Source organism: Amphiprion ocellaris, chromosome 15, assembly GCF_022539595.1.
Source record: "Amphiprion ocellaris isolate individual 3 ecotype Okinawa chromosome 15, ASM2253959v1, whole genome shotgun sequence".
Classification (NCBI taxonomy): domain Eukaryota; kingdom Metazoa; phylum Chordata; class Actinopteri; family Pomacentridae; genus Amphiprion; species Amphiprion ocellaris.
Window position 1 is genome coordinate 11525190 of NC_072780.1, and position 27988 is coordinate 11553177.

Below are 27988 nucleotides of genomic sequence, written 5' to 3' on the forward strand. Positions count from 1 at the left end.
CATATGCAAACTAAAATCAAAAACAAATAGCTTTATTTATCTACTATTACTTATTCTTTACAAACATTGCACCAGGTAGCATTCATCCTCCGCCTGAAAGTTGCATATTCCTAAAAAGGCAATATTTAATCATTTCTCTCGCTCTCACTCCCACACACACACACAGTCACACACATATTCACACAGTATTCGCCACTTTCCCGCCTCCAGTACAGAACACAGACATTAAGTAGTTACAGCATCACAAGTGAACAGTTCCTTGGGCCGCTCATTCAGGCTGTCAGCCAACTGACTCCTGAACCAGTTGTACAGTAAATGGGTCATACATCCACCTGCTGTCAGGATCACCCCCTCAAGGATTCAATCAATAAATACACAGGATTCACAGGTGACCTCCTCTCCTAGGAATCGAAAAGTGGTTCCTAATCCTCGACACAGCATTCCCAGTATCCTCGAGTGACAGTCGTCGGTGTCTGCCATCACAGCTAAAAGAACTCTGAATTTTAAAAAACAACCTAAAAGTACAGCAGGGAAAACACTTAATCACGTGGTCCCGGAAGATTGTCCCTCTTTTTTTTTTTTCTTCAGAATATTGTGCCTAAACAGCAGTCCTCTGAGTTTTCTGCTGTAGATGCTTATCTAATAAATTGGAAGGAAAATCTTTGAAAAGGCTTCAAATGATTCCAGAAAGTATCAGGACACCATAGGAGCATAATTTAAAAAGGAAACCCAACATTGCTTTAAGTTTAAAAAGACATTAGCCATGTTACTGACCATACAGTGATGCTGCCTGAAAAGTGTGTATTCACCTTATTCTACAATATTTTCTTCCCTGTGGGTATGCACCTTAAGGAAACAAGCGTCTGCTTTACACAAGGATTATTTTTAGATTTGAAGAGGCTTACCTAAAAATAATTTGCTCTATTTTCTCCCTCTTGTCTCTCTTTTAGTCTCTTCTCAGTGATCTATTAAGGCTCCTGAGTGGCTGGCTAGCCTGCCAGTATTGTAGGGCTCTGTCCAGTTAGTCCTCAGTATGTCTCTGAATCTGAGTCATTCAGTTCATCGTCCGCAGAAACAGATGACAGCTGGCGCTCGGGTCTGCAGTAGGAGGCGTGGTCAGGCCTTAGAGGTGGTGGAGTGTCAAAGGCCACGCCTTTTGAGATGTGGTTGGATGTGGGGTGGTGGTTGATGACTGTCTGAGTAAGAGAGAGTGCGGGCAAAGCTGCTATGGTGACCATGGGGGAGGTGGGCATCATGGAGTTGAGGATGAGCGCCAAACAGTCGGCTACATCGCGATTTGGAGCACAGGCCAGAGCTGGAGTGTAACCTGGGAAGAAGAGGAGTGAGGAAGAAACAAAAACTTCATATTTCATCCTAGCGGTCTGTCTAAACACTGAGTGTGTGTGTTAACCCCCCTGTTGTCCTCATTCACGGGCACTGAAAAATATTGTTCCTTTGTCTGAAAAAAAAATCTAAAAATTCTGCAAAAAAATTCCCGAAATTTATAAAAAATTTGCAAAATTTTCAGGAAGAATATTCCAAAAATTCCTTAAAAGTTTCTAAGTTTTTTTTTTTTAACTCCCACAAATTTGGCAAAAAATAAAAATTAAAAAAATAAATAAAAATTGTAAATATTTTCAAAAAATGATGAAAAATCGTCCCAAAAAATCCTAAAAATATCTAAAGTGATTACATATATATCAGTAAAACTTCTAATATATTCTTTAAAAACATTCAGAGAAAAATCAACCAAAATCCAGCAAAATTTGCGGGATTTTTTTAAACATTTCTTTTTTTCCCACCAAAAAATTTTTCAAAAATTTCCCAAAAATGTTGAAAATGTGGAAGTTTTCACTGTGAAAATATTTTTTTTTTCCAAACATTTTCAAACTTTAAAACGGGTCAATTTTGACCCGCAGGACAACACGAGGGTTAAAGTATGAGCTGAAAGCTAACCGTTCTCGTCCACTGCTAACACACTGGCTCCTTTCCCCAACAGCTCCTGGACCACCACAGTTAATCCCTTCCTGGCTGCTACGTGCAGAGGCCTGCAAACAGAGGGAGACTCACAGTTTAAGAAAATACACTGCTTTTGTTTTTTTTCTGCTTCATTTACTGTGTTATGCAGCTCTTTGGTGTGTATAGAACTGAAAAATTATGAACTCCAAAGTGCACGTCAAAGGGAGTTCATCTCTCCCACAGAAAACACTGCTGTGTAACCGTTTGAGCCTGAGGTTATTTTCAGGGTAATATCGCTACTTCTACTTTTTACCTCATACCTCAACTCTTTTTTCTTGCTGACACTAAGTGACACAGACAAGTAACTAGCATTGTTGCAAAGGTCAAGCCGTGCGATTTCATCTGATATAAGCTACAGTGCTTGCATTGCTTGCTAAAGCCACTTCTGTTAAGCCTAAATCTCTTTATATTCAGAGATGTAGGGTTACAGTACGTAACCAACATTGCCTTGCTTTTTTCCAGCCAGCTGACCAAGCAGAGAGGACTGGACTTTTCAGGAGTTGGGCCTTAAAGAGACAGGAACTAAAACTGAGCATTTCAGGCAGAGTGAGAAGAGGTGCTGCAGCAATGTACAATAATAAAAAACAATGTGTATTTTAAACATTGAAGTATGTAAACATATAGCAGCAGACTGCAAAAGCAAAATTATAAGACCTGTATATGTGCATAGTATGGGCTCTTTAAAAGAAGTCCGGTCTTATCTTAGCAGGGTGCCCTGCTGCTTAGGTGATTATGTGCACTGTGGGATTACTACATACGTTTGGAGGGCAGCATTGGTGCAGTTGATGAGGTTCCTATCACTCAGTTTCTCCAGAATTAGCAAGGCACTCGTCTCATGAGCCTGACAGGAACAAAGAACAACAACGTGATAAAGAATAAAAGCACAGCTGCTGCAATGACAACACGTTCAGATTTAAACCTGTACGATAAAAGAGCAGAAAAATCCAGTTTGACTCCATAATACAAGCAAGTCCCTAATTTACAAGTGGACCTACAGTACATGCCCAACAGGTAGATTAATTCTCTTTTTGGACATTTTAAATGTGCAATAAAACGAAAAAAAAATCTGTATTATTTGGATGAATAATTATTTCCAACAGATTTGTAATATTTAATGAATAAAAGCTGTTACCTTGCTGCAAGCCAGATGTAATGCTGTGTTCCTGTTTGAGTCCTGTAGTGCCAGGTCTGCTTTAGCGCTGCTCACCAACATCTCTGTGAAACATCAATGGAGAGGGTTATAGGTGTAGAAACACGGGGACAACAGTTTATCAATTTATCAGTACGTATACTGACCCACTGCATTGGTCTGTCCATTCAGAGCTGCCATCATCAGTGGCGTCCTGTGCATTTGTGTGTCAACAACATTTGCCTGAGCTCCGTGGCTCAGAAGAAGTGCAACACACTCCACATGGTCAGAAAAAGCTGCAGCATGAAGTGGGGTCCTGCATCAAAATCAGCACAGCTTATGTAATACCAAGTTTGTGCTTTTGTAGCAATGCATAATGTAAATTTAGTTTGTTTGTATCTCTCACCTGCCCTTAGAGTCAGTGGTGTTGACAATATTTGCACCCAGGGAGTCAATCAACATCTCGGCCACTCCCTCATTGTCGTTCATACTGAAACACATACACACACTGTCACATAACCTCAGACCACATCTATCCTCATGTTATCATTAAAAGATACAAATACTGTCTTACACAGCACAGTGTAGCGGGCTGAACGAGTTTCCTTTAATCTTCCTGAATACCTCCTGATCTAACAACACCTCCACACAAGCATCATAACCTAGGAAAACAGAGAAAAGGCAGAACAGAAACATAGAAAACAATGTAAACTTCGCTGTGATTTCATGCAAAAAATAGGTGCTGACGTGTTCTCAAGCGTGACATGTTGCGTCTCAGTACCGTTGTAGCAGGCCCAGTGCAGTGGTGTGTAGCCCTGGCTGTCAGTGAGGTGTGTTTGAGTGTGTGAGGTGCTGGTGGTCTGCAGCAGGGCGCCCAGGACACCCACACGGCCGCAAGCAGATGCCAGGTGAAGGGGGGAGCGACCCCGGATGTCCTTCACACACACGCTGGCCCCCCGCTGGAGGAGGGCCTCCACGCACTCCTCCTGGCCTGTCACTGCCTATGTACAAAACATGGAAAATGTTAGAAACGATAAACACAGAAAATAACATTTAAAAAAATAACAGACATTTATTATGTTGTAATAAGCAGAGTTTAAGCTGTGATTTATCTTACCCCTCGGTGTAGTGCTGTCCTGCCCCAGCGGTCCTGATGCTCCACACTGGCTCCTTGACTGAGCAGAGAGTACACACACTCTGTGTGTCCACTCAGCACTGCCAGCATCAGAGCAGTCCTGCACACAGTGTGGACATATTGCATAACTTAATAAGATTGTCTATTTAATTTAGCTTCCAGCTGAAACCAGTTAAAGTGACATCCTCAGACAAAACAGTAGCATAATCAACTCACATAGGAGCCTCCAGCCTAAGCCATTTAGTCTATGCACACACATACACACTCACTGTCCGTTGGTGTCTTGTGCGTCCACATTAATGTGTTGGTCGTTGTTGCTGATGAGCAGGCGCAGGCACTCTGGGTGGCCATTCATAGCTACGGCAGACAGACACACACATGCTGGAGCTTGACTTATTTTCTAAAGCAACTAAATATTTTTCATTTGAAAAAGCAGAAACTGAACCTCCTTCGTGGGATTTCTGAGGCTGTACATGTCTGCTTGTGTAACTACCTGCAGCATGTATGGCTGTCTTTTTGTGTATGTAGTCATGGGTCATGGGTGAGGCGCCGTGGTGTAGCAGCAGGGAGACGCACTCTTGATGACCCTTGGAACAGGCCAGACTGAGGGGGGTTCGTCCCTCTGGGCTGCGGACGTCCACATCCAGCAAGGACGACAAGAGGACCTCTAATGCTCCACAGTGTCCATGGTAAGCCTGGATGAATAGAAGACACACACAAACAGACACACTTTATTTAAAAATAATGTTAATATACTATCATGGAGGGCTAGATAGACAAAAGAAGCAAAATGGCAGTGAAATCCTGGTTATGAGACATAGAGCCAAATGTAAATGTGCTGACAAATCCCAGAACTCACCGCCAGATGGAGTGGACTGACTGGAGCCTGGCTCTCTGAGTCACTCAGAATGTCTGTTCCCGATGTCTCCATTAACTGAAACAGAAAGTTGGTTATGTAACTCAGATCTAGGTTGGCACATATGGAAAGTCACTGCCTCATTAAAGTGGAACAGAAATAAAACTATGCTCACATCACTTCCTGAACTTCAAATTTATTGAAAAACTGTAAGAAGCAGCTGCAGGGTTTTGCAGAAATGTGTACCAATAGAAGACTTGGATTTGAAAATGCCTGCACATTGCACTGTCCAATGTCATCCAGCAAATAAGAAAAGAGGCGTCAGAGCAAGTGATGTAGCCACGACAAGAGATCACTGTGCTACAGTGTTGTTTCTTACCACATCAAGAGGTGTCTCGCTTGCCACCTGAAAGAAACACAGACAAACAGGCTTTATGACATGACAAATGTTTTTTCGTGCTTTTTGACTCTGTGTAGAACTCGCAGTGTTTTTCCCTTATTTTGACTCAGCGCAGCAGCTGCACTCACCAGTTCCAGGCAGAGTGTACGTCCATAGGCTGAAGCATAGTGCACTGCATTGTAACCCTGTTTGTCTCTCACTCCTGGATCAGCATCATTCCTCAACAGATATTCCACACATCTGGTGAAGGAAAAACAAAAGCATTCATCTGATATTATGGATTCTTTGATACATAACTAGAAACTGTACCAGCTGAACAGACAGCAGAACTTACTTTCCATCAGTGTCGGCAGCAGCAGCGTAGTGTAAAGGGCTACAGCCTCTCTGGTCCAGCTCATTAACACTGGCTCCAGAACCCACCAAGGCAAACACACACTGGTAGTTACAGTTGGCCGATGCATAGTGTAGTGGAGCCCTGGGAGGTTCAGAAGAATTAATATTAGCCACTATTTATGCGACTAAGGATTTCATAGATTACTGCTCAAAATGTGGTCCAAACTTTACAGTATTTAACATTTACTTTATTTCTGTTTTAGTTGTAACCCCTGCATTACACTGTTAGTATGATTTTGTCATTGTAACTTACCTTCCAAAGTTATCTTTCCTGTTGAAGTCTGCTCCTATGTTTAACAGCAAATTAAGACACTCCAGGTTCCTGTTGGAGGGACAACTTTAACTGTGACAAGAAACCAATGAGCTGAGATAGTAGTGTATTTGTGTTCATTATAGAACGCAATACATCACATCACAACAAAGTACAGAAAATTCAAACCACCATGTGTTAAGATATGCCAAAAAATTGGTCAAATGCTGAAAAAAATAATATAAAATAATAATAATAAAATAAAGAGGATCAGTAAGAAAAACAACAACAAAGCAGTAAGCAAAAATAATCACCCTCCAGCTGCAGCAGCATGTAGACAGGTCCTTCCAAAGTTGTCAGGGGTGTCTATGACAAACCCTGCACAAATATGCAATCAGCATCAGCTTGGATGTCAACTAGGGGATTCGATGAATGGTGTGAGCATGAATGTACCTGAGGACAGCAGCTTCCTGCAGCAATCTGAGAAGCCGCTGAGAGCTGCCAGGTGTAGAGGGAACATCCCATGAATGCCTCTCCTACAGAAGATTAAAGGCAAAGAAAAGGAAGACAAGTCATTACAGGACATGAGGGGGAAGTTGTGAGAGTGTGCATTTTTGATGACAGGAAGAAAATAAAGAAAAATGGTTTATCCTGATTATAAACATCTCCAGTCATTAAATTGTGCCATTGTCATTTGTGATTCTTATTGCTAAAGGCAAAAGTGTTTTAAGTAGAAAGGCAGACAGATGGTTAAATGTCAGTTGTTACTCACTTGGCGGTATTGGCTCCCTGTTTGATGAGTGCTGTGATGATGAGCTCATGGCCATAGCGGGCTGCTATGTGAAGGGCAGTGTTTCTGCTCTTGTCCTCACTGTCAATCTCAGCTCCTACACAAAAATGAATAAAAGGTTGTTTTTTGTTTTTTTGTTTGTTTTTTTTTACCTTAAACAGCATGAAAACAGTTGACAAATAGGGAGATTATGTGACAAATAGCATACACTGCATTTACAGTTACTACCCTAATATCCAAACTAATTTGAATCCATGCATGAAACAGACAGCACACTGTGGGGGCTCTCACCATTTTGAATGAGGGCCTGTGAGCAGGAGAACCGTCCATGTGTAGCTGCCATGTGGAGGGGAGTCTTACCATCCTTACTCTGGACAGATGGATGGCGAGGCAGGGAAGAGAGGTAGAGAAGGAAGAAAACAATCGTGATTTTTAAGTTTATATATCAGTGCAACTGCAAACAGACATTTAAGTACCAGTAGGAGCAACTCGTCAACTGTTTGTCTAACAATGTAGTGGTAAAATGAACAGAAGCCATCTTAGACCCCCTTATGGGCCACACAAACACCCACACACATAATCTCAGAGCAGCTTGCTGCCTTAGGGAGTCACCCCTCCCTCTCCATCTTCCATATGGCCTTGCATCTTGAGGCTGTGGGGACCTAATATCAGTTTCCATCACTGCTACCAAAGTGTTAACAACACTGTCACTTCAGCTTTCTACTATACACTGAGCGCACTAAGAGCTGAGGACACTTTTAAAAATGTGTTTTTTTTATAATAAACAGAGGTGATGCCTAAACTCCCACCTTAGCTCTATCAATATAAAGCACATACAGCTAAATGTGTAGATTTCAGTGTTTGATTGAAAGTGTATCTGCATACAGACAGACCTGCAGGTTGATGTGAGCTCCGTGGGCCAACAGCAGTTCCTGGCACAGCGCTCCTTGTCGTGAAGAGGAAGCAAAGTGGAGAGCAGAAAAACCCCTCTCGTTCACCTAGAGCAATGTAATTACACAATTAAACGCACATAGTTAGCATGCACTTACTGTCTGGCACAGAGTCATGCACACATACCTGGTTGACGTTGGCTCCTGCCTCAATGAGCTCACCGACCACCACATCCTGTCCGTTGTAACAGGCCAAATGGAGCGGTGTGTTGCCATAGCTGTTCACCTCGTTCACCTATACAAAGAGAAATAATCTGTATTTATGCATGGTCATAGGTGTTTTGGTGTCCTGCAGTCATAGAGTCATAGGCCTCCCTCAGCAGTCTCTTCTTTGTAGAGTCACTCAGCTTTTGAGGATAGCCTGCTCTAGGAAGATATACGCATTTGCCATTCCTTCCATTTCTAAGTAATGAATTTAACTGTACTCCAAAGCAGACATTCAGTCACTAGGAAATTTTCCTGTATCCGTCTATGACTTATGCTTTAAAACAATCTTCTCACAGAGTTGCTTGAAGGGTTCTTTTGCCTTCATGGTATAATTATAGCCAGGAGTACTGATTTACCAGTGACTCACTTCACTCAGATGATCTACATTTCACAAATTGTGTGACAAATAGCAGCAGTTGGCTGCAGCTGTGTTAAATTAGGTGAAACCTTAAACTTTACTTTGCAGAAATCTGTTTTCACTGTAACATAAAAGAATTTTTTTTTTTTTTTTTTATAAATTCTTGTTTAAAAAAGCCAGTTTAAGCTGAACATCACTCAATGTTGAAAAGCAGTAAAAGAGGAAATCTTCCAAGGGGTTGAATATTTTTTTAGACACTGTATAATTGCACTTTGAAATTTAGCTAATGTAAATCATGGCACATTACCCACATTTTAAATACATCACTATCATGTGTGTACATATGTGTACTAACATGAACACCCAGGCTCAGCAGGTAGTGCACTGTGCTGCTCATGCCACTGGAGGCGGCCGCATGGAGCGGTGTATAGGCCTTCTTGTCCTTACAGTCCACTTCAGCTCCACTGGCCACCAATAACTTCACTACCTCCAGGTGACCTGATAAAGTGTGTTGGAAGGGAGATAAGCCAAATGTCCTTCAGTCAAAATATACACATCACCTTGTCCCATGTATCTAGATTACCACTGCAAAACTATGTTTCAAAAATCTTACCCATGTAGGCTGCCCAGTGGATGGCTCTCCTGTCCTTCTTGTCAAATGCATTAATGTTGGCTCCTCTGGACAGCAGCAACTTCACCATCTGACACACAAGATTCAGGTTAAATAGCTGCTGAAGTAAATGTGCCTGTGTGCACACAGCGTTGGAGTGAAAATGACCAACCTCTACATGTCCACTGAAGGCAGCGTGGTGCAGGGCAGTGCGTCCGGCCCGGTCAGATACATTGACATTACTAAGCAGTGGGACCAAAGCCTCAGCACAGCGTACTGCTTTGTTGCTAGCTGCTACATGGAGCGGCGTCTGCCAGTTCTTGTCCCGAGCGTTAACATCTGCACTGTGCTTTAGTAACACCGCCACTGCATCCTGAATAGAAAGTGAGCATGGGTCAGACTGTGCAGACAGAGAGTCTCTTTGGGAATGTGCCTCAATGTTCTAATAAAGTACATGCCAGTGTTTGCAGGTGGCTGTGTGGGTGTTTAGAAAATTCTTTGCTATTCTTGTGGGCCTTTTTTTTAGCACAGAGAAGCAAAATAGGACAGAGAAGGTGAAACAACACAAGGGGTTGTGTTAGTCTGGGCATACAGCCCAGGACCAAGAAGAGCAGGTAGAGCTTTTGAAGGCTTCACAAACACATACTCATGGCACAGGAGTTATTTCCATTTGCCCCTTTAAGGCCGGATAGTACACATCTGCACAATTTATCAAAACAATTTCCTCAAATCCTTGTCAGTAAGATATTTCTAAGATATACTATCAGGTATGTGTGCATTAAATGCTATTATCATTGGGGATTTGTCTAATCAAACACAGCATGACAAGCTATAATAACCTACATGTGAGAATCAGCACATTTCATCGCTTGTGACAGCAGAGAACCAAGTCATAGCTGCAGTGGAGTCACCCAAGTATACATTGGCATGTGGATTTGTGTAATGTGTTACCTCACTACATGAAGCGACAGCTCGGTGAAGAGGAGTCAGCCACTTGTTATCTTTGGCATTAACTCGGGCTCCTCGAATGAGAGAAAGAGAGTGAGAGAAAAAGATGTTAGAAAAACATCAATACTGGCAGACACAGCAAAGGCAAACATGGTGAAATCCTGGAACATAACTGACCTAAAGGAAGGCCAAGTCTAAAAGGCTTTTTACATGATTTGTGGAAAGGGGTAATGAGCCAACAGTGCCTGGAAGATATAAAACTCCCATGATCCTCTTTGGCACAGCTTGGGGGTTAAAATAGCCCTAAAGCTGCACCTGTTGCAAGCGCTTCATATTATTGAGAAACACTGAACATGCACACACACACGTGCACTCACACACACAACCATTCCATTGCTCTTGCGTTACGCTTGTGTAAGCTCCTCCTCCTAACGTGCTCAGCTCAGTTCACTGAAAGCCAAGAAAGACTATCAGATGATTGATAAATCAGTAGAAATGTCACCAGTCACTAAGAGACAGTTACTGAGCACTGAGCAGGACATGGATATTACTGAGGGAATGGGGCGTAGCATGTGAGGATGAGAGAGATGACAAACAGTCAGGCCCTTTGAGGAATTCAGAAAAACCACAGAGCCAGAGGGAAAAGAGGCAGAGGAAACTACTAGGACACAAGAAAAGGGCCTCATTCCACTGATGAAATGTATTACATTTGGCTGAGCAATGAGGCTCAAAACTGTGTCTTACAATGTAATTTGACATTTCAAGATTTTTATGGACAAATACTTGACGTATTTAACAGAGAGACTTTTCACAGGCTAATGACCAAACAATATTGCACTGTGAGTAAAAGGAATTTATAAGCTTAATTTGGAAGAGGCAACATTTATAAACACATGGTCAAATAAATGCGTACGGGAATAGATACTGACAGCCAGTGTGGATGGATGAGTGAGCTCGCAAGTAGAATTGATACTAGAGGTGCGTAGATATTAATTGGCAATTAAACAGAACAGATGGATAGCACTTGATAGATTGCAGCTAGCAGAGCAGGGGTGTAGTGTTTACCTGAGAGAATGAGCAGTTCAATGATCTCAGCATCTCCCAAGTAGGCTGCAGCATGCAACGGGGTCCGCTTCTCATTATCCTGGAAGGACATTCAAAAACAGACAAAAAAACAACTGAAATTTAAACATGGCCGTTTTTTTTCCATTTCATACAACTATAGGTCATACAACATGAGCAGTGAGAACACACATCACATGCCAAAAGAAAATCTATAGACCTTACACAGTTGCAGACCACAAGAAACATGAGACTACAGCGACATGGCGAAAAATGTCTATCATCTGTTCATGTTTATTCTTCCCTTCACTCCATCACTTCAACACACTTTGCCTGCTGCTGCTGCACCCCCAGCTCTCTCTCTATTTCAGCGCAGCACAGAGCAATCAGTGAAGTGGGGCTATAAACAAATGTCATGTGACTGCAAAAGCCCTGGGCCAGTGTTGCTGACTCTAGGGAGACTCAGTGTGATGACCCCAGCACTATAGGTCCACAGAAATATGGAAGCAAAGGGAGAAAAGCAAACAATAGAACTGAATGAAGCATGAACTGAGGAAATACTTTTAGACTGACATAGGACAGAGAGGAAAAGCAATGGGAGAAGAAGGAGAGATTAGGTGAAGGTTATGCCCTTGAGCATCAGAGAGTTTACAATGTTATGAACAGTTCATGTGTCCTGCCTGGTTGACCGCTATATAAGATGGAGAATGTAGAAAACTGCCAGAAGGCGCATTCCATCAGTCAATCGATCAATTGTAGCCCCGATCAATTGTAGCCTGCTGTCAGACTGCTGCAATTCTTGCTGTCGTTTATATGGCATGTTGTGTCAAACGACAAATACACAGGGATACCATCAGAGCAAAACAAAACCATCAAATACTCTATAAAAGAAAGAAATCAAGGAAATCTGCAGTGAGATGTAATGCTGACGTGTGAAATCTTGCTACAGAGCTAAAGCAAATCAACCTGAAACAACATAAGAGCAACGAACCTGAATGTTGACATCCTCTTTCTTGAATATGAGGGAGCGAACTTCATCTGGGTCCACATTGAAGATGGCTCTTAACAGAGACGGCTTCAGAGACAAAAAAACAAAAACAAAGCCAAAAAAACAAAAGATGAGAAAATGAGCACTAGGTCTTCAATTTGTAAGGCAGCAATTTTCTGAGCTGACAACTGTGTTATCAGTGAGAGTTATAGATGGGCCTCACATACGTACAATATAATCCTGGGTTGGGACAGAGCCATAGGTCACAACTGGTTATATATCACCTATTTGTTTATGAAAGTAGCAGCTGCAGGATGGAGCCCATAAAGTCGTGCATGCATTCACACACCGTAAATGTTTGAGTAGATCTGTGACGTGTTGAAGCTGCGATCTCTGTCATGTACTGAAAGGACAGCTAATTAAATATTGATGTAAAAGACACATGGAATATAAAAAAAAAAGAAATCAGGGCTGGCTGTAAATAGAGAAGCGTGTCCTTATCATTTAAATATTAGGGCAATTAAAACAAGTTACACAAGGCGTGCATGCTCTAGAGAAGAGCTGTTAAATTTCCCCGGAAGGAGGAAACTGCAGCTGAATGAGGGACACAAAAACACTGCAAGCACATACCATCTGCCATCTCAACAACTGTTTGTATTTAAGTTCGTGTGCATTAATGTAAACAGTTGGCATGGGTATAAGAGCGTAGTGCTGCCTGATACTGAATGGGATTTGTAAACACTGTTGCTCTGCAGTCATGGTAAGCCTTCAAGAGGTGCTGGTAGGAACCACAAGAGCGTACTCCATTCAAATTAAAGGTTAAAGGAAGTAGCTATTTTAAACTCACAATTTAACTCTAGATACTGGGTTCAAATATACAGTACTCTTTCATATTAAGGGTTAATAATTATTGTCTTGGATAGCAAACAGAACCTTGAACACTGTTGTTAAAAATCTAACTGAAACAAAACAATCCACAACAGAAGAACTTTGGCCTGCCTGCACGTTTAATTTTTTCCTACATTCTTTTCAATTACACAAGTTCTGCCATTTTCACATGACAGTCAATAAACTATGTATGCAGCAAAAGGACAATTCAGTTTGCAAACTTTTTCAAAATGTCTGAATAATCAATAAGGCTAAGGATTTTATGTGGGGAATAATAGTGTTAATACACAATTTTGTCAGCATTTTTCTTCAAGTGGTGGAATATTACAGAAAATGCACTGACTGACTAAAAAAAAAAAAACATAACAGTAACAGTTCTGAATGACATAATATTGTCATCATCTCTTTTGAAATGTGTTATGTATATAGAGCCTGTTGAAGCATCATGCCTGTCTTACTGATGAACTTTTTCACAAACAGGCCCTTTTTCACCAGAGAGGCCAGTCGAGGTGAAGTGAGATTGAAGTTATGCCATTCAGTACTTAGTGCTATAAAAACGCTACTTACCATACAAGTGGTACTATATAAGCACCATGATGTCAACATGCACCTTATTCTCGGCCACTGTTTTCCCCAACCCTCTCTCATTTCGTCCCAACTAAAAATAAGTGGGGCTGCCTAGCATGCTGGCATCTGTCTCATTCCTATTACACTGATGATCACTGAAACAGGGTCAGAAATCGAAGAAGGTAGACAGACCCTGAGCACACATCCTGTCATCAGAGCGGGCACATCTTCTCTGGCTTGTCCCCTTCTCAGTGCACACTTCAAAGAACAGGTTTCAGAAGATGAAAAGGCTTATTACCATGTTTCAATGGCGGGCTTGCCCTTTGTACAACCGGTACTGGAGACTACAAAGACCAGGCTTTGCTCATAATCTATACCAACCAGAAGTCTTCTCATATGGCAGCACTATAAAGGTGATTATACCGGTGCTATCTTTAGCATTGGATAACATGTGATAGCAGTGCATTGTATTTTTATGCAATGGAACATGTAGCTATGTACTGCAGCACAGGTTTAAACCTCAAGCCTGGTTCAAGAAGTGCAGTAGCTTGTTTCAAATCGTAGTTAATGCTGTCATTTACACCTTAAACGTGGAAAATACTGAGTCAAAGATTCAGCAAACTCTAATTTTATCACGGGAGAACCAGACACAAGGCCCCATCTCACCTTGTCATCCTGAGCGGCAGCCGTTCGAGAGGCATGATGGGATCTGCGGTCCGGGGATGATTTGGGCCGAGGAGGTGGGGATGAAGAAGAGGGCTCATCCTCCTCTACCTCCTCCAGCACCACGATACACACACGGCTAGCCCGCTCTGACCGCATCAGGAACAAACATTCACACACCACACAATCGCTCACACACTCTGTCTCCCTCACTCACACACATAAATACACAGTGTTCCTTCGTTCATACGTGCGCAAATCAGGAGCGCAAAGGTCAGCAATAAATCCCATAGACATAGTGTTTTCCTCGTAAACAAACAGTGCACATCTTCATGTAAAATCCAATGTGAAATCCAGCTCTGTCCTCTATCTGTCAGTGCCGCTTTGCTGCATGTCTCTTCTCCTCTCTCCTCTCTCTCAGCCACTCTCACGCTCTCTGTGAGCAGCAGTAGCAGAGACGGCAGGGAATTCCTCTGCGTAATGGTGGCGGTAAAAGAGGCATGCGGCAGAATGAGCCTGGGCTGCCTAGCAGCACACAGGAAGCTACATATCCTCACTGCTGTGCTGCAGCCAGTAACACACATACGCATACACACATCTGATGCAAACACACACACACACACACACACACACACACACATACACACACACACACACACACACACAGAGAGACCCTGTGATTAGCGTGGACGGGGGCGGCAGCACCCAATGTATGTGTGGGTATGCATTGCTCATTTCAGGCAGACTGCTGAAGCCAGCTCTTTCAAAAGAAGAGACAGAGAGAGGGAGAGGAGGGGCAGTGGGAGGGGAGAGGAAGAGAAAGAGAGAGTGAGAGAAAATGAAAGAAAAGGGGGAATAAGGACAGAGGCGAGAGAGAGCCAGAGAGAGAGAGAGAATAATTGTAGGCAGGTACTTAGAGTTCTAAAGAACACAAAGAAACCTGGAGATGAATTGTGCAAAGAACAAATACAGGACAGAGGACAGAAATGGGTGCAAAATCGTAGGCAGAAAAAGACACTGACAGAGAAAGGAAAGAAATAAAAATAAAAGAGAATCAAATAGAAAACAGAAGATAAGCGAGTTTACTGGGGGAGTAAGGGCCATATTGTGATGTGTAATTATGATCAGGTCACTTGCTGGACAGCGCTGATTCATGGTTCAGTTCATGGGTATGTGGTGGTGCTTCCAGTTTTAACTGTAAAAATAAAAGTGAAAGTGTAATGATTTTACAGGAGAGAACAATGGTTTAACATCATCTACCCTTTTTTGAAAACCCCGCAAGCTCCAGCAACCAATACAAGCTTGTTTGTTGAGCGCAATAACACAATCTGGATATCTAAATGTTTACAACTGTATCACATGACTGAGCAGACTTTTGTTTTATGGATTTATTGCTCATCCAACAAAGACCTTGTGTTATTGTTCATTAGAGAAATTATATAAAGCACAGAAAGGCTTCTTATATTTTGATTATTGGCTAAGTGTGAGTTGTTTAAAAAGCTCTAACCAACAGAGCACTTTAAAAACAAAACCATGTGCACGACAATGTGGTGCTGTTTTTAGAATTTGCTAAATAAGACTTAAGTGGTCTGCAGGTTCATAAAGTTGGTGCTGAAATAGAAATGTCCTTTCCCTCTAAATGTGGAAGAATAAAAGAAAATGGATTCCAGATTGGTCCGTATCCATGTGTGTGTGTTCCAGTATCCTCTTTGGTGGCATAGCTTCAAAAGTCCCCATCTCCTCATTATAAAACTGGAACAAACTGGCTTTGCCAGAGAATGTGAGGGTAGCTAACAAGACCAGTCTGTACGGGCATGTCTGTGTGTGTGTGTGTGTCTCAGTCTCCTTCATATTCAACACAGACCCTAAAGAGAGCAATCTTGCCAAGCCGCACAACCCCATTAACTCAGAGGGAGGGACAGCGCAAGGGAGGGCGAATGAGAGAGAGAGATTCATTTGGATGGAGCCTTCCCGCAGGCCGAAATTTTAACTCTAATGGCCTTACCATTTAAAAACTTAATATGAAACACAGCCTACAATCTTTCTGCTCCTACAGCAAACCGAGCTGACGTAACAGATTTGCATCAAAGACACAAACAAAGAACGATGTTTGGGAAGCAAAATGTATACACAAACAACCAATGTTTTGTCTATCCCACTTGCTAGCACTGGGGATACTCTCGGCAGTGCAGCCCAAAGATATTTACAGAGCAGATTTTGTTGTAATCTGCCAAACAGAAATGAGTCTTCCTGTAAACTGTTTGTGTATTCATGTGTGTTTGAAGATGTAATCAGGACTCACAAACAAAGCCAAAATAAGAAAGCATGTGGAATAGATTGTCAACTTTCACATACGGTGTATGAGTGATCAACAGCACACAAGGATAAGCACAACAAGAACAACATCGGGACAACAAAAACTGAAAAAATAAAAATTGTGATGTACTGGGCTTCTGTTTCCATGAGGTAAGCAGAGCCTAAATGCCTGCTCCATTAATGCTGAGTTTGGACAATAGGAAAAACATCCAGAAGGTGAACCCCATCTACCGCAACAACAAGAGGACACAGTCACAATATTATCACAAATACAATTTCAATACAGCCCACTGACTGCTTCGTGAATAACATAACATGACAGTGCGCATGTGTGAGTGAGAGTATGCAGGCTTGTACTGACCTCTGCTCTGACCCAGCCACAGGATGCACTGTGTAATGTAATCCCAATGCAGAAACACAAAGGGCAGCACATGTCGGTGGGTGTGCATTCATGCTGGCACACATACTCACACAGACAGCAGCAATGAAGATGCTGACATCTAGAGATTTCAGAGCTTTTAAAGCTCAAGACAGGGTGATGTGAATTAAAGCTTTATCGCTGTGACTCTACATGTGTGGTATGCATACGCCGACCACCATCACATGCTATCCGTTACACGCTTTAACTGAAAGCCAATCTGAGGATATGCCAATAAATGAATCTGGACTTATATAACTTAGTTTTAATGCCCCAAAATACACATAGTCATCAGCACTGATTTAGCATGAGGTGTTACTTTTAGTTACATCAAAATGAATTTATTGCTATTTATCTTGCTATTGTATGAAGTTTGTTGCGACTTATATTTTACGTTTTTAAATGATTGCAGTCATGCCTAATGACCAAGTGTTGACTCAGCACAGTTTCAATAAGTCATTCTGTGAATAAGCCTGGCAGTAAACACAAACGAGGAAAAACAATCATGCTGTCTATATGAGGGCTCCAGACAAACTTTTCCACTAATAGCACTGGTCCTACTGGTTGGTCGCCCCTCTCCAACCTCCTTATTTTGGTTCAGCATCGCCACAGCTATTAATTCACCAAGCATGCTGCTGAACAGCTGTTTTTGCATAACTTGGTTATGTTGTGGAAATTTCCCAGAAATTTTATGGGAATTGTGAGGGAATGTTATGAGAATTTTATTGGAATTTTCCAGGAATTCTAGAGAAATGTTATGGGATTTTTCCTGCAATTTTAAGGGGATTTCTTGATAATTTTATGGGAATCTTCCTGGAATTTTATGAAAACCTTAGAATTCCTGAAAAATTCCCATAAAATCGCCACAAAATTCCTGAAAAATTCCAATAACATTTCAGGAAAAAATTTAGAAAATGTCGATAGAATTCCTGAAAAATCATTTTAAATTCCAGGAAAATTCCTAGAAGATTTCCATAAAATTCCAGGAAAATTTCCACTTTTCCTGAATTATTCAAGAAATTTTCCTGAAATTGCATGGAATTTATAGGGGAATTCTATGGAAATTTTCCTGGAATTTAATAGAATTTTCTGGGAATTCTATGGACATTTTATGTGTCTTTTCCTAAAATTTTAAGGCAATTTTATGGGAATATTGCTGGAATTTTATGGTAATCTGAAAATTTTAGAATTCCTGGAAGATTCCTGGAAAAGTCTGATAAAACTGCCATACAAATTAAGGGAAAATTCCCATAGAATTCCCAGAAAATTAAATAAATTCCAGAAAAAATTTTCTGAGCATTTTATCAAAATTTGAAAGGATTTTTTTTGTAATTTTCTGGGAATTTTATAGAAATCTCAGAATTTTACAATTCCTGGAAAATTTCAATAAAATTGCCATAAGATTCCTAGAAAATTCCCATACAATTTCAGGGAAAATCTCATCAAATTTCCATAGAATTCCAGGAAAATTCCCAGAAATATAATTTCTTTTATTATTTATTTTACTAGAATCAACATGTATACTATTTTCCAAGTGCCCACTGTACACATTTGAATATTACACAAACAACATGTCACATGATGCTTAGAGGCTTGTAGGCTACAAGCATGTAACAACATGTTTCTAATGCATCATCCTGGATATATCTGAGAAGCCTCAGGCAAGTAAACACCTACAAAATTACAATACGCTCTTTTGTATGTGTTCTCTTACTATCTCTCTCTTCACTCAGGGCCATAACCTGGTGAGGAGACTCTGGCATGTTTCTAAGCAACAAACGCCCTCTAGGGGACAAACAGAAGCCTTTGCCAAAAATGACATTCATTCTTGTCTCCAGTTTGGCCCTTTTGAGTGTGACTATTTTTGTCCCTTTGTCCATTTCTCTGTCAGCAAGCAGTAGAGAGAACAATAGAGAATAGAGAGGGGATCTAATCACAAACACTGTTCCGTTTGTTGCGTGCCTGCTGCTAACTGCCCGGAAGACTGGTCAGTCCAGGACAGGCCATAGAGATGAATAATCACTGACCCACTTTGATGTAAATTTATTTTACCTAACTGCACAGAGCTGCAAAACACCATCATATTATAATTATTTAAGCCAATTCTGAACCAAAACTTAATAGGATTTGTAGGCATTTGCTGTTTCTGTTTTCATTTAGTCACCATCATAGTAGATTGAAATACTGATAACAGTGCAGTAAACAAAAATGCAAAAAGGGATGAAAAATCATCAGTTAACAATATAAGTATATTGTTAACTTCCTTTGAAGTGTCATACAACATACAAACTTATGTCAATGTAATTGGTTTAACTTCACAAAGTGGGTGAAATTGTGAAAAATGAAAAAAGACAAATCCATCAACAAACAAATAAACTTGTGTGACTAAAACACTCCCTGTACCTTTTAGAAGTGATTTCAAAATTATTTTATTGGTTTATAAAGCTCTTAATGGTCTTGCTCCTCTGTATTTACATAACTTGCTTTTACCGTATAAACCCAGTAGAGCCCCCAGGTCTTCCAGAAGTGGACTTTTAACAGTACCCAAAGTCAGAACCAAAACATACGGTGAAGCATCTTTTTATTACTATGCCCCTCGATTATGGAATAGCCTGCCTGAAGATCTGAGGGTCACTTGTAATATTAATACTTTTAAAAGCAAACTTAAGACCTAATTTTTTTTTTTTTTTAGTCTGGCTTTTAACTAAATTTTTAATTTAATCTATTTTAGGTATTTTAATTTCATTTTATTTATCTTATTGTTTTTAATTTATTCAATTTTATGTGTTTTTGTTTTAAATGTAGCTTATGATTGTGAGTTTGGGTGGCGTGTTTTTATCTTTGAGTGTAAAGCACTTTGTGCTACATTTTCCTGTATGAAAAGTGCTATAGAAATAAAGCTATCATTATTATTATTATTAAAACAACAACAGTGAAATCCACTACTTATGGACCAATGAATGTGCTCACTGGGGATCACTGTCTTCAAGGCAGCAGCTGATCTGAACCTGGGAACAGTGTCAAATACGTGGGCACAGCTGTGGACTTAAGAGGCGGCACCACCTGCTATTTTAGTCTGACAGCTTTTCTTATTTCCAGCAACAGGTGACTGACTGGCCATAGCTGCCCCGGAGAAAATGTGCGGGGACCTGAAACAGACAGCTGACAAAGCAAACTTCCTAGGCAGACAAATCGGCCTGGAGCCAGTTAATTCGGAAATATGTACTCCAGTTCAACATAACACTGCAGGAACTTCAAGTTAATGACCCAGTAATGAGTGGCACAGCTATTATGTGTCTAGCGTGAGTCAAAGTTGCTAACTGACGTTAGCAGGGCAGCGGAGTTAGCCTCCCTGATAAGCTCGTAGCTATCCAGCTGTGTCCATCGGTCCATCACCACTAGAAGCAGCAACACCAACAGTGAAAAGAACCGGAGATAACAAAGCAGACAAACGGTGGTTTTATCACTGATAACACGCCAAACTGCCTTAACTAAGTTTACTTAGGGCAACAGGTGACGAGGTGTTAGCATGCTTGTTGCCTTAACTGCTTTTCTGTTTACTGGTAACCGCTAGCTAGTTGGCTAACATGTCAGATGTTCGTTGACTTAATGGTAACAGCGACGCAACATTAGCTTAGCCTTTAGACCTTAATTTTCACGTTTACTTGTCTCACACGGGTTTAAGTCAGCACAAGGAAACCGTTTAATGATACAAAAGTTGGTCTATGGTTAAAATGAACACACGTTGTTGACTAACTACATACACTGTAAACAAAAACTGCCGGGAATCAGTTTTACAACAAGTTGAGTTTAGCTAACTAAATGTTAGCAAGATGTGCTAGTAACGTTACCTGGTCTTGTATCTTCAACACAGCCATATTCCCCGAGTGAAGCCAAAAGGAGGCAGTAACCCGCCCGGGAGTTACTGTAAATTATCCGGGGGAAACTGGAAGAGGACAGAGGCTCCGGAGCAGCTTCCCCCTTCTTCCTGTCATGGACAAAGTCTCAACGTTATGGGAGACAAACGACAAAACGAGACCGAAACACAGCAATCAACAAAGTGCAGTGGGGAACAGTTGGAGGCGCACACTCAGCTCAGACCGGCTTCAGGACTGTTCATTCAACTGGAGTAGTGACAAAACTACAAGATCCCAACATGTGCACTGACACTTATGTATATGTGGTCTTATTTTTCTGTGAAAGGACTTTATTCCCTAACAGTCAAAATGACAGTGTGTAAATGCAGATTTCAACATGGATCCATGCATTCATACCAATTTGAATGATTTCCAGCATATACTTTATTACATATATAGAGAAGTCCAGTGCTAAAGATGCACATTCCAAGTATCATATGCACATTTTCTGCTTTTACAATACCAAGTCTAAGAACACTTAATGCAGCTTCAAATATTGAGTGAGATTTGACAACTGCATAGTATGGAGGGGAAAAAACCTTTAAAATCGAATATTGTGAATATTTGTCACAGCTTTGGAAATAATTATTAAACCATCCGAAGTGGTTAAATAACTATATTTTATAAAAGGCATGAAAAAAGACCTAGAATAATCCAATACATGCAATAAATGTTTAAAATTATGGTGTACTGAAATGGTAAAAAAAAATTCAGTGATGAAACAGTGATGGCCGAAAACAAATTTTGAATCGTTATTTTTTTGCATAAGTTGTATACATAAACAGATAATTCAAACAAAAGAAAATTGTGAGATGACCAGAAGATAGTCATCTTGGTGTTTAATGGAGATGGACAACAAAGAGCCATCACTAACTGGCTTGAAATCAGCAAAGCAGCTGTCCCTTGCACCCTTAAGAAGGAAGCATAGTGTGGCTCCACCAAAAATACAAAGGAAGAGGGAGAAAACAGTGGTCTAATAATTAATACTCCAAAGCTGTGTATTAACGTGACTTTAAACCAGGCATTATTAGGTCCTGTGACTAATGTTGTCTTGCATTGCAGTTTCCATCTATTAAAGTTAAAATGTATTTGTTATGAGTGTATCGACCGGAAATCATTTCATTCACAAACTGATTATGCAAGAAATATACAGAATGAAACATGACTTAGCAGTTTTTTACTGGACTTTAAGTCTACAAAATTGTAAAACTCACAATACTAAAAAAACAGTAGTATGAATACAGTATACAATAACAATATCAACACACTGACTTTCTCCCAATAGTGCGACACTGGACATCTCTGAAACAGTAGATTCCACTTTTCACTTTCCAATAATCACAGCAGGTTTTGGCGTATTTTTTTTGGACCTCTGTATTATTTTCCCCAGCAGTGGTATTTAAGCTGATGTCAGGACTTTCAGACCTCTTGGTCTATGAAAGCTCTGGTGTCGTTTCAGGCGGGATAAACTAGAAAACTCTTTGCCACATGTACCACACTTGTTTCTCCTGGTGTGGCTTTGTAGATGTTGAACTAAACCTTCTGTAGACTCTAAATGTTTCCCACAAATCCCACAAACGGGGATTTTATCTTTTGCGTGTGTTTGGACGTGTGTCCTCAGTGTGTACACGTAGTGGAAAAGCTTTCCACATGCCTTACAGCAAAAACAATCTGCGGGGTTCTGACCTGCAGGTAATGGTGTTGAATTTTTAATGTTCAAACTCATGCGGGGTAAAGATCTTCTCACACGTGTTTTCCTCTTTGAGTTGAGTGCCTTTGTACTCAAATGTGTTTGGGTCTTCTTTCTCTCCTGAGTCTTAATGCATCTTCCATTCTCAGCAATAGCACTGTCTTTAGTGGTGTGCTGAAAGTCCCCAGCAGGCTCCACTGTTTCACCAACCTCACCATCAGGCTGAGTTTCCACGGCCCGAGTTGAAGAATTCGGAAGACTGTGTCCCCTGCTGCTTCTGACGCTGCCGATTTCACTAATATCCTGGATGTAACTGTCCACATAGACAATGTTATATGCAGAGTTTTGGGTGTGATTCGGTTCTCGGCTTTGTTCTCCAGTTTGACCTTTTTCGTTTTCTATCACCTGACCTTTGATGTGCACTAGTTCAGAGTACTGCTCCTCTGAGTAGCTCACTGAGGATAAAGAAAAAAAAACATCACATGCATTTTTTTTCCCCCCATGTGTTGTATTTAACAGTTTGCAGTGAAAGTGACAGTGCCCTTCTACCACACCTTGCTCCGACTCCTCTTTAAGATGAAGCAGCAGTGGGGCCTGTTGTCCCTCCTGCTCCAGACTGCTGAGCCCGTGATGACTCCAGGGTTCAGGACTCAGCGGCACCTCTTCCTCAGACACAGAGGGTTGATTGGTCTCTAGGGTGAAGAACAGAACAATGACTGTTGTTATACTGACAAAGAGCCAAATATGCATTTCGTGAAGTCAACACTCCAAACTATTATTCAACAGCCTCAGTAACTCAGTACATGCTCTTAGTGAGAACACAGGGAGAAAAAAACACTTGACATAATAACCGAATGCACCAAAGTCAATCAAACTAATACCAAAACATGGTTAAACTGTCAAACTGTAGCAAATGACCTGCATATTAAACCAGTTTTAAAATTGGAATGTGTCATTTTTAAATATTCAGAATGCAAAATTCTGATATTTTTCTGAAAATAAATTCCAAAATAATGCCTCTCATGTTGCAATGTAAAGCCTAAGAATCTCTGAATTACTAATGTGTCATTAAAAATCATCTACTGTCAACACAAAGAGATTACTGCGGCCCTATTGTGTAGAAGAGGGGTGTCGCTTTAATAGGCGCAGGTGCTGAATGTGCTCATTTCCTGCTTGTGCAATAAATATTAACCAGGAGTTCTGTAACAGTGTTTACGGCATCTTTCTGAGATTGAAATGCCAAATAACGTATTTGTAAAGAACTAGAGGATATCAGACATATTTGTTAACTAACCTGCATCTTGGCTTTGCTGCAGTATTGCATAACCTGTAAAGTAATACGACACAGTGGCCAGTATTATCACATTGTTATTAAGACCTAAAAGCAATACGGTAGTTTTGTAAAGCAGAACTGAAAACATGCTTTTACAATAAAATAAAACAAAGGTAAAACATACCGTGCTGTTTAGATAGGTGGACTTCAAAGTTACATTTCCGATAAATGATCTTTTTGCAGTATGGGCAGTGCCAGTGACTTCTGCCCTGGATCTTGTCTTTGCACATGCATGGTACAACAAACTTTTCTGAAAAGAGAGAACATCTTGAATTGCGGTACGCTTGTGACAGCATTGTATTTGCATGTTTTCTGCTCTTTGAAAATCAGCTAGCAAATTTGAAAATTGTTTGACTAAAGCATACAGTCAACATCTGCTAGTAGTTGCTTTCATCTTCAGTCAATCAATCGTTTTATTCAGCGTGGTTTTGACAAGTTTGAAGACGCGATTTCAAAGGAAAAAAAGTTGCATTCATGGACTATTTTCTTAATAAACTGGATGTTTTTGACTTTTGTGGTATGAACAAAAGTCATTGCCCCTCCCCCCCCAAATAAAATGGCTTCATTCATCTAAAACGCGATACATTTTGCAAATTGTCAGTAAGTGATATTGTAGAGCTGCCCTGCTTTACGGTTTCCAACTAAAGAATCAAACATAGTCAAATACTACTATACAAAAGATTATACAAGTGCTGCATGATGGCTGATCTAACAGTGGCTTTTTAATTTGGCTAATAAAAGTACAAAAAAAATAATAATCCAGAAAGTATTGCTCAATAATATTTAGTGCAGTCAATCATGGAAAAAAATAAGGCTCTCTTCTTTCAGGCAAAACGACATTATTAATTTACTCTTCAAGTGAACAAACAGACCAGTGCCCCCCGCTTTCAGGTCTTTATCAAGGTTTGACAAACAGATTGTCAGTGTGAATTATGTACCAGCTGCTAGTAGCATTCTACTCAGTGTATGTGCTTCAGTAAATAACCCATAGATGGCGCTAGAACATCGGCCCTATGTCTATGCCCCAAAGTATACAAAACCAACTTCACATATCATTAATTTATTTCTACATAACTGTCTATGCTACATAATATTAAGCAAGTGTTCCTAGGTTGTTTCTTTTTTTTCCCCAACTCAGGCAAAAGAAACTGTGGTATGTAATTTTTATCCCTTGATTGTGTTCCTAAATTATAAAAGGTAGGTTATTTAGATACTAATTAAACTTACCAGTGCCATCCTGAAAATGAACTGCAAATAAGTAATGCCTTCTCATCAAATGTGTCTTGGTGCCTTGTACTCTCTTGAGGCAGTAGGGACAGTTCTCATTGGCTGCATACTGTAGAAAGTCTTCACATGAGGCAAAGGCACACTGAAGGCCTGGAAAGCAAATGAAGATCTAACAATTTAACTTGAAAAAGCAGCATGGCAGTTCAAGAGTTACTAGAGTTATCAGACACTGTAACAGTTGTTGGAGACAGAAGCTCAGACTGTTGCCTGGTAGGACATATACTACTTTTATTTCATATCAGAAGAAGCAACATTTTGTTTAGCTTTATCAAGGAGCATAATGAATGAATTTTAATGAAGCATAATCTTAGACACAAGTCCTACCACTGGGAGTGGTGAATGGAGCCTCTCTGGCCTTGTGTTTTAATCCGGAGTCTGATGCACGTGGGCCAGCAGACACAGCAGACACAGCAGCAGCAGCAGCAGCAGGGAGGCTTTTGTTGGCATGAAATTCTGGAGAGAAAAGGGCAAAACAAAACTGGCTGGAACTAAGGACTGAGACAATGGGTGTTACACTGTATACCATTTCCATTTTCCTGCCATTGGAATAAAACAAAATTATAGCAGAAAGATAAAGAGCAATAGCCAGTTTTGGCAACATGAGTGCTGGATTTGGAGAGCTACTAAACAGAGTAACCATAACCAGAAGACACAGGCATGATACTGACATGTCAGCGTGGTACTGTCTGTACTTCTGTAACACATTGTTGTGGGTGACATGTTAACACGATTAGCTGTGACCAGGTAAAAGATGTACATACAAGCAAGGATTTGCATGTAGTAGCTGTCCATCATATCAACACTTTGATGCACAACATGGGTCAAAAGTGACCCATACTTAAAGGAAAATGGGTATCTCTTGACACAATTTGTGCATCAAAGGGTTCATTTAAAATTTTGCATTGTCTGCAGCTGTGCCAATCAAAATAATGCACACTGCTACAGCTTCATTATAAGACAGGTATAGTCTTATTTGATCTCTTTGAAAGGATTTAAAGTGTAGACAGCAATGACAAACTAACAGGAGAACATTAAAAGTCAGATGAAGCCAATTAAATGCTAAATAACTACTTTCAAATTCCGTGTTTTTCTATAGAATATATCGTGTTGTAGACTTTTCTTTAGTAGCACTGTATAACTGCATAGCTGTAATTAGCAGCTGGGATGTAAGCAGCTTGGTATTACTGCTGAGATGCACCTGCTGCTCCACAAGTTAGCCCACCTGTAAGCCATGATGATGCTAAACTAGCTACTGGTACAGCCTAGGCTTGTTTAAAGGTCCAGATACATAAAAGAATGAGGCGAGGTGGTTAAGCAGCGGCACTAACCGCTTTTACTTCTGTAATGTGGCATAATAACCATTTACGTGACTCGGACGGACCAACCTTGTGTCTGCACTAACTTGGATTTGAGGATAATGTCCAGCAGAGAGCGGTGCCGCTCGTTGTCCTCCTTAAGACGGGAAGTTTGCTCCTCGTAAACCGTCATTGTTTTGTCAATAGCTCCTAATATTTCAGAGGCAGCAGCGTGCAGCCGCTCCGAGACGAACACTTTCAGTTCTTCAATCTGACTCATCTTTCCGCACCTGGATGCAGACGAGCTAGCAAACCTGCTAGTAACGTGTATGGTCACGTGACCTCAGGAGCGGAAGTTGGGCTGCATCTTCATTGCGCATGCGTGCTGTTCACTTGTGGCAGAGTTGATGGATAGCCTTTAACTTATGACAAATTTGGTTTTACTTTTAAGTTACCAGTTACCTTTAAAGATTATGGACAGGCACAAAACATACGGGGTTTAGCCCAGCTCACAAATATTTGCATTTAATTTCCCCCATTTTCAAGTTAGAAGTAAGTTATATATAGGTAAAGTCTGAAAAACTGTATATGTATATGCACACAAAACTGTTCTTAGGGTTAGGGTACTGTCAAATTCTCCAAGGAATATATAATGAAATTATAATGGATGACAACTTTGTCATTTCTAAGCTAAATGTAAAATCCTGAAAAGTGGTAAAGAATGTGTCAAGACATACCTTTACATGATTATAACTATAAATAAATGATAAATAAGACCCACTGGTCTACCTAAACATCTTTCACTAAAATTACATAGGTTGAACATAGAAAGAAAGAAACCTTACTTTTCCTATTCCGCACGCAGTTTCTCAGAGTACTAAATTCCTCGAAGAAGTTGATGTGATAATGAATAAATGTTGAAGTGAATGCATGAGATAATTAACTACGTACAAGATCTACATCTGCCATCAGGAAGAATCTTTCTGGCTTTACTTTGTGAGCAAAAATATTTGGCACAAAATTTGGCCAGTTGGGGATAAATGTTGTCTTATCAATGAATTTAAAGAGGTTTCCTTTAAAAGTCTTGCATCAGATATATCCAACAGAAAAGATATGAGAGATCTGTGCTCACTATTGAATATTCTGAAAGTAATAGCATAATATTTATTTTATTTTATTTTAAAATGTGAGCAGACGACAAAAATATTTTGGACTTTTTTTTAAAAAAAAAAATCAAACTTCCATCAGTAGGGCACCAATGATAAGAAACCTTAAGAAAAAAGGCGATGACAAGTAAGCCTGCTGCTCAATCACTCTCAGGGAAACTAGCTTACAACACTGGCTTTGTAAGTGTTACTGAACTGTATTTGGTCTGAATTTAATAAATCTTTTTGTCTCCAATAAAGTTCATAATTCTGCACAGATATCCTACATGCAGTGAATTCATTTTCAGTTTTAGACACAAAGCTTCCCCTTAATGTTCATTCTGCACAAAGGAGGCCGAGTCATTTTCTCCTTC

At 40.4% G+C, this 27988-nt stretch overlaps 2 protein-coding genes and 1 long non-coding RNA gene across 4 annotated transcripts; 1 reads left to right on the plus strand and 2 right to left on the minus strand.

Moving 5' to 3' along the window:
• Window positions 1-16: 16 nt before the first annotated feature.
• LOC111573357 (serine/threonine-protein phosphatase 6 regulatory ankyrin repeat subunit A) lies at window positions 17-20940 on the minus strand. Of its 2 annotated transcripts, none has more exons than XM_023277482.3 (29): window positions 20799-20940; window positions 12099-12182; window positions 11111-11189; window positions 10049-10119; window positions 9270-9470; window positions 9101-9188; window positions 8843-8985; window positions 8050-8157; window positions 7866-7970; window positions 7264-7342; window positions 6955-7069; window positions 6636-6718; window positions 6497-6560; window positions 6186-6254; window positions 5874-6014; window positions 5668-5779; window positions 5519-5545; window positions 5143-5217; window positions 4777-4978; window positions 4553-4640; window positions 4266-4383; window positions 3930-4149; window positions 3723-3810; window positions 3555-3638; window positions 3316-3464; window positions 3152-3234; window positions 2778-2860; window positions 1957-2048; window positions 17-1327 (listed from the first exon to the last, which is right to left on the minus strand). In XM_023277482.3, the coding sequence occupies exons 1-29, from the start codon at window positions 20823-20825 to the stop codon at window positions 1029-1031; spliced, it is 3177 nt and encodes a 1058-aa protein (XP_023133250.2). In that variant the 5' UTR covers window positions 20826-20940; the 3' UTR covers window positions 17-1028. The 2 variants fall into 2 exon arrangements, with proteins under 2 accessions (XP_023133250.2, XP_023133249.2); XM_023277481.2 differs by lacking the exon at window positions 20799-20940 and adding an exon at window positions 14217-17775.
• Window positions 20042-21963, plus strand: LOC129350644 (uncharacterized). Its single transcript, XR_008604117.1, has 2 exons — window positions 20042-20401; window positions 20822-21963. It is a non-coding gene; the product is annotated as an uncharacterized LOC129350644 (long non-coding RNA).
• On the minus strand, window positions 21668-26811 carry LOC111573359 (zinc finger protein 260-like). The gene is made up of 7 exons (XM_023277484.3): window positions 26560-26811; window positions 25499-25627; window positions 25115-25264; window positions 24012-24137; window positions 23849-23881; window positions 23109-23246; window positions 21668-23009 (listed from the first exon to the last, which is right to left on the minus strand). The coding sequence occupies exons 1-7, from the start codon at window positions 26747-26749 to the stop codon at window positions 22264-22266; spliced, it is 1512 nt and encodes a 503-aa protein (XP_023133252.2). The 5' UTR covers window positions 26750-26811; the 3' UTR covers window positions 21668-22263.
• Between the last annotated feature and the right edge of the window lie 1177 nt (window positions 26812-27988).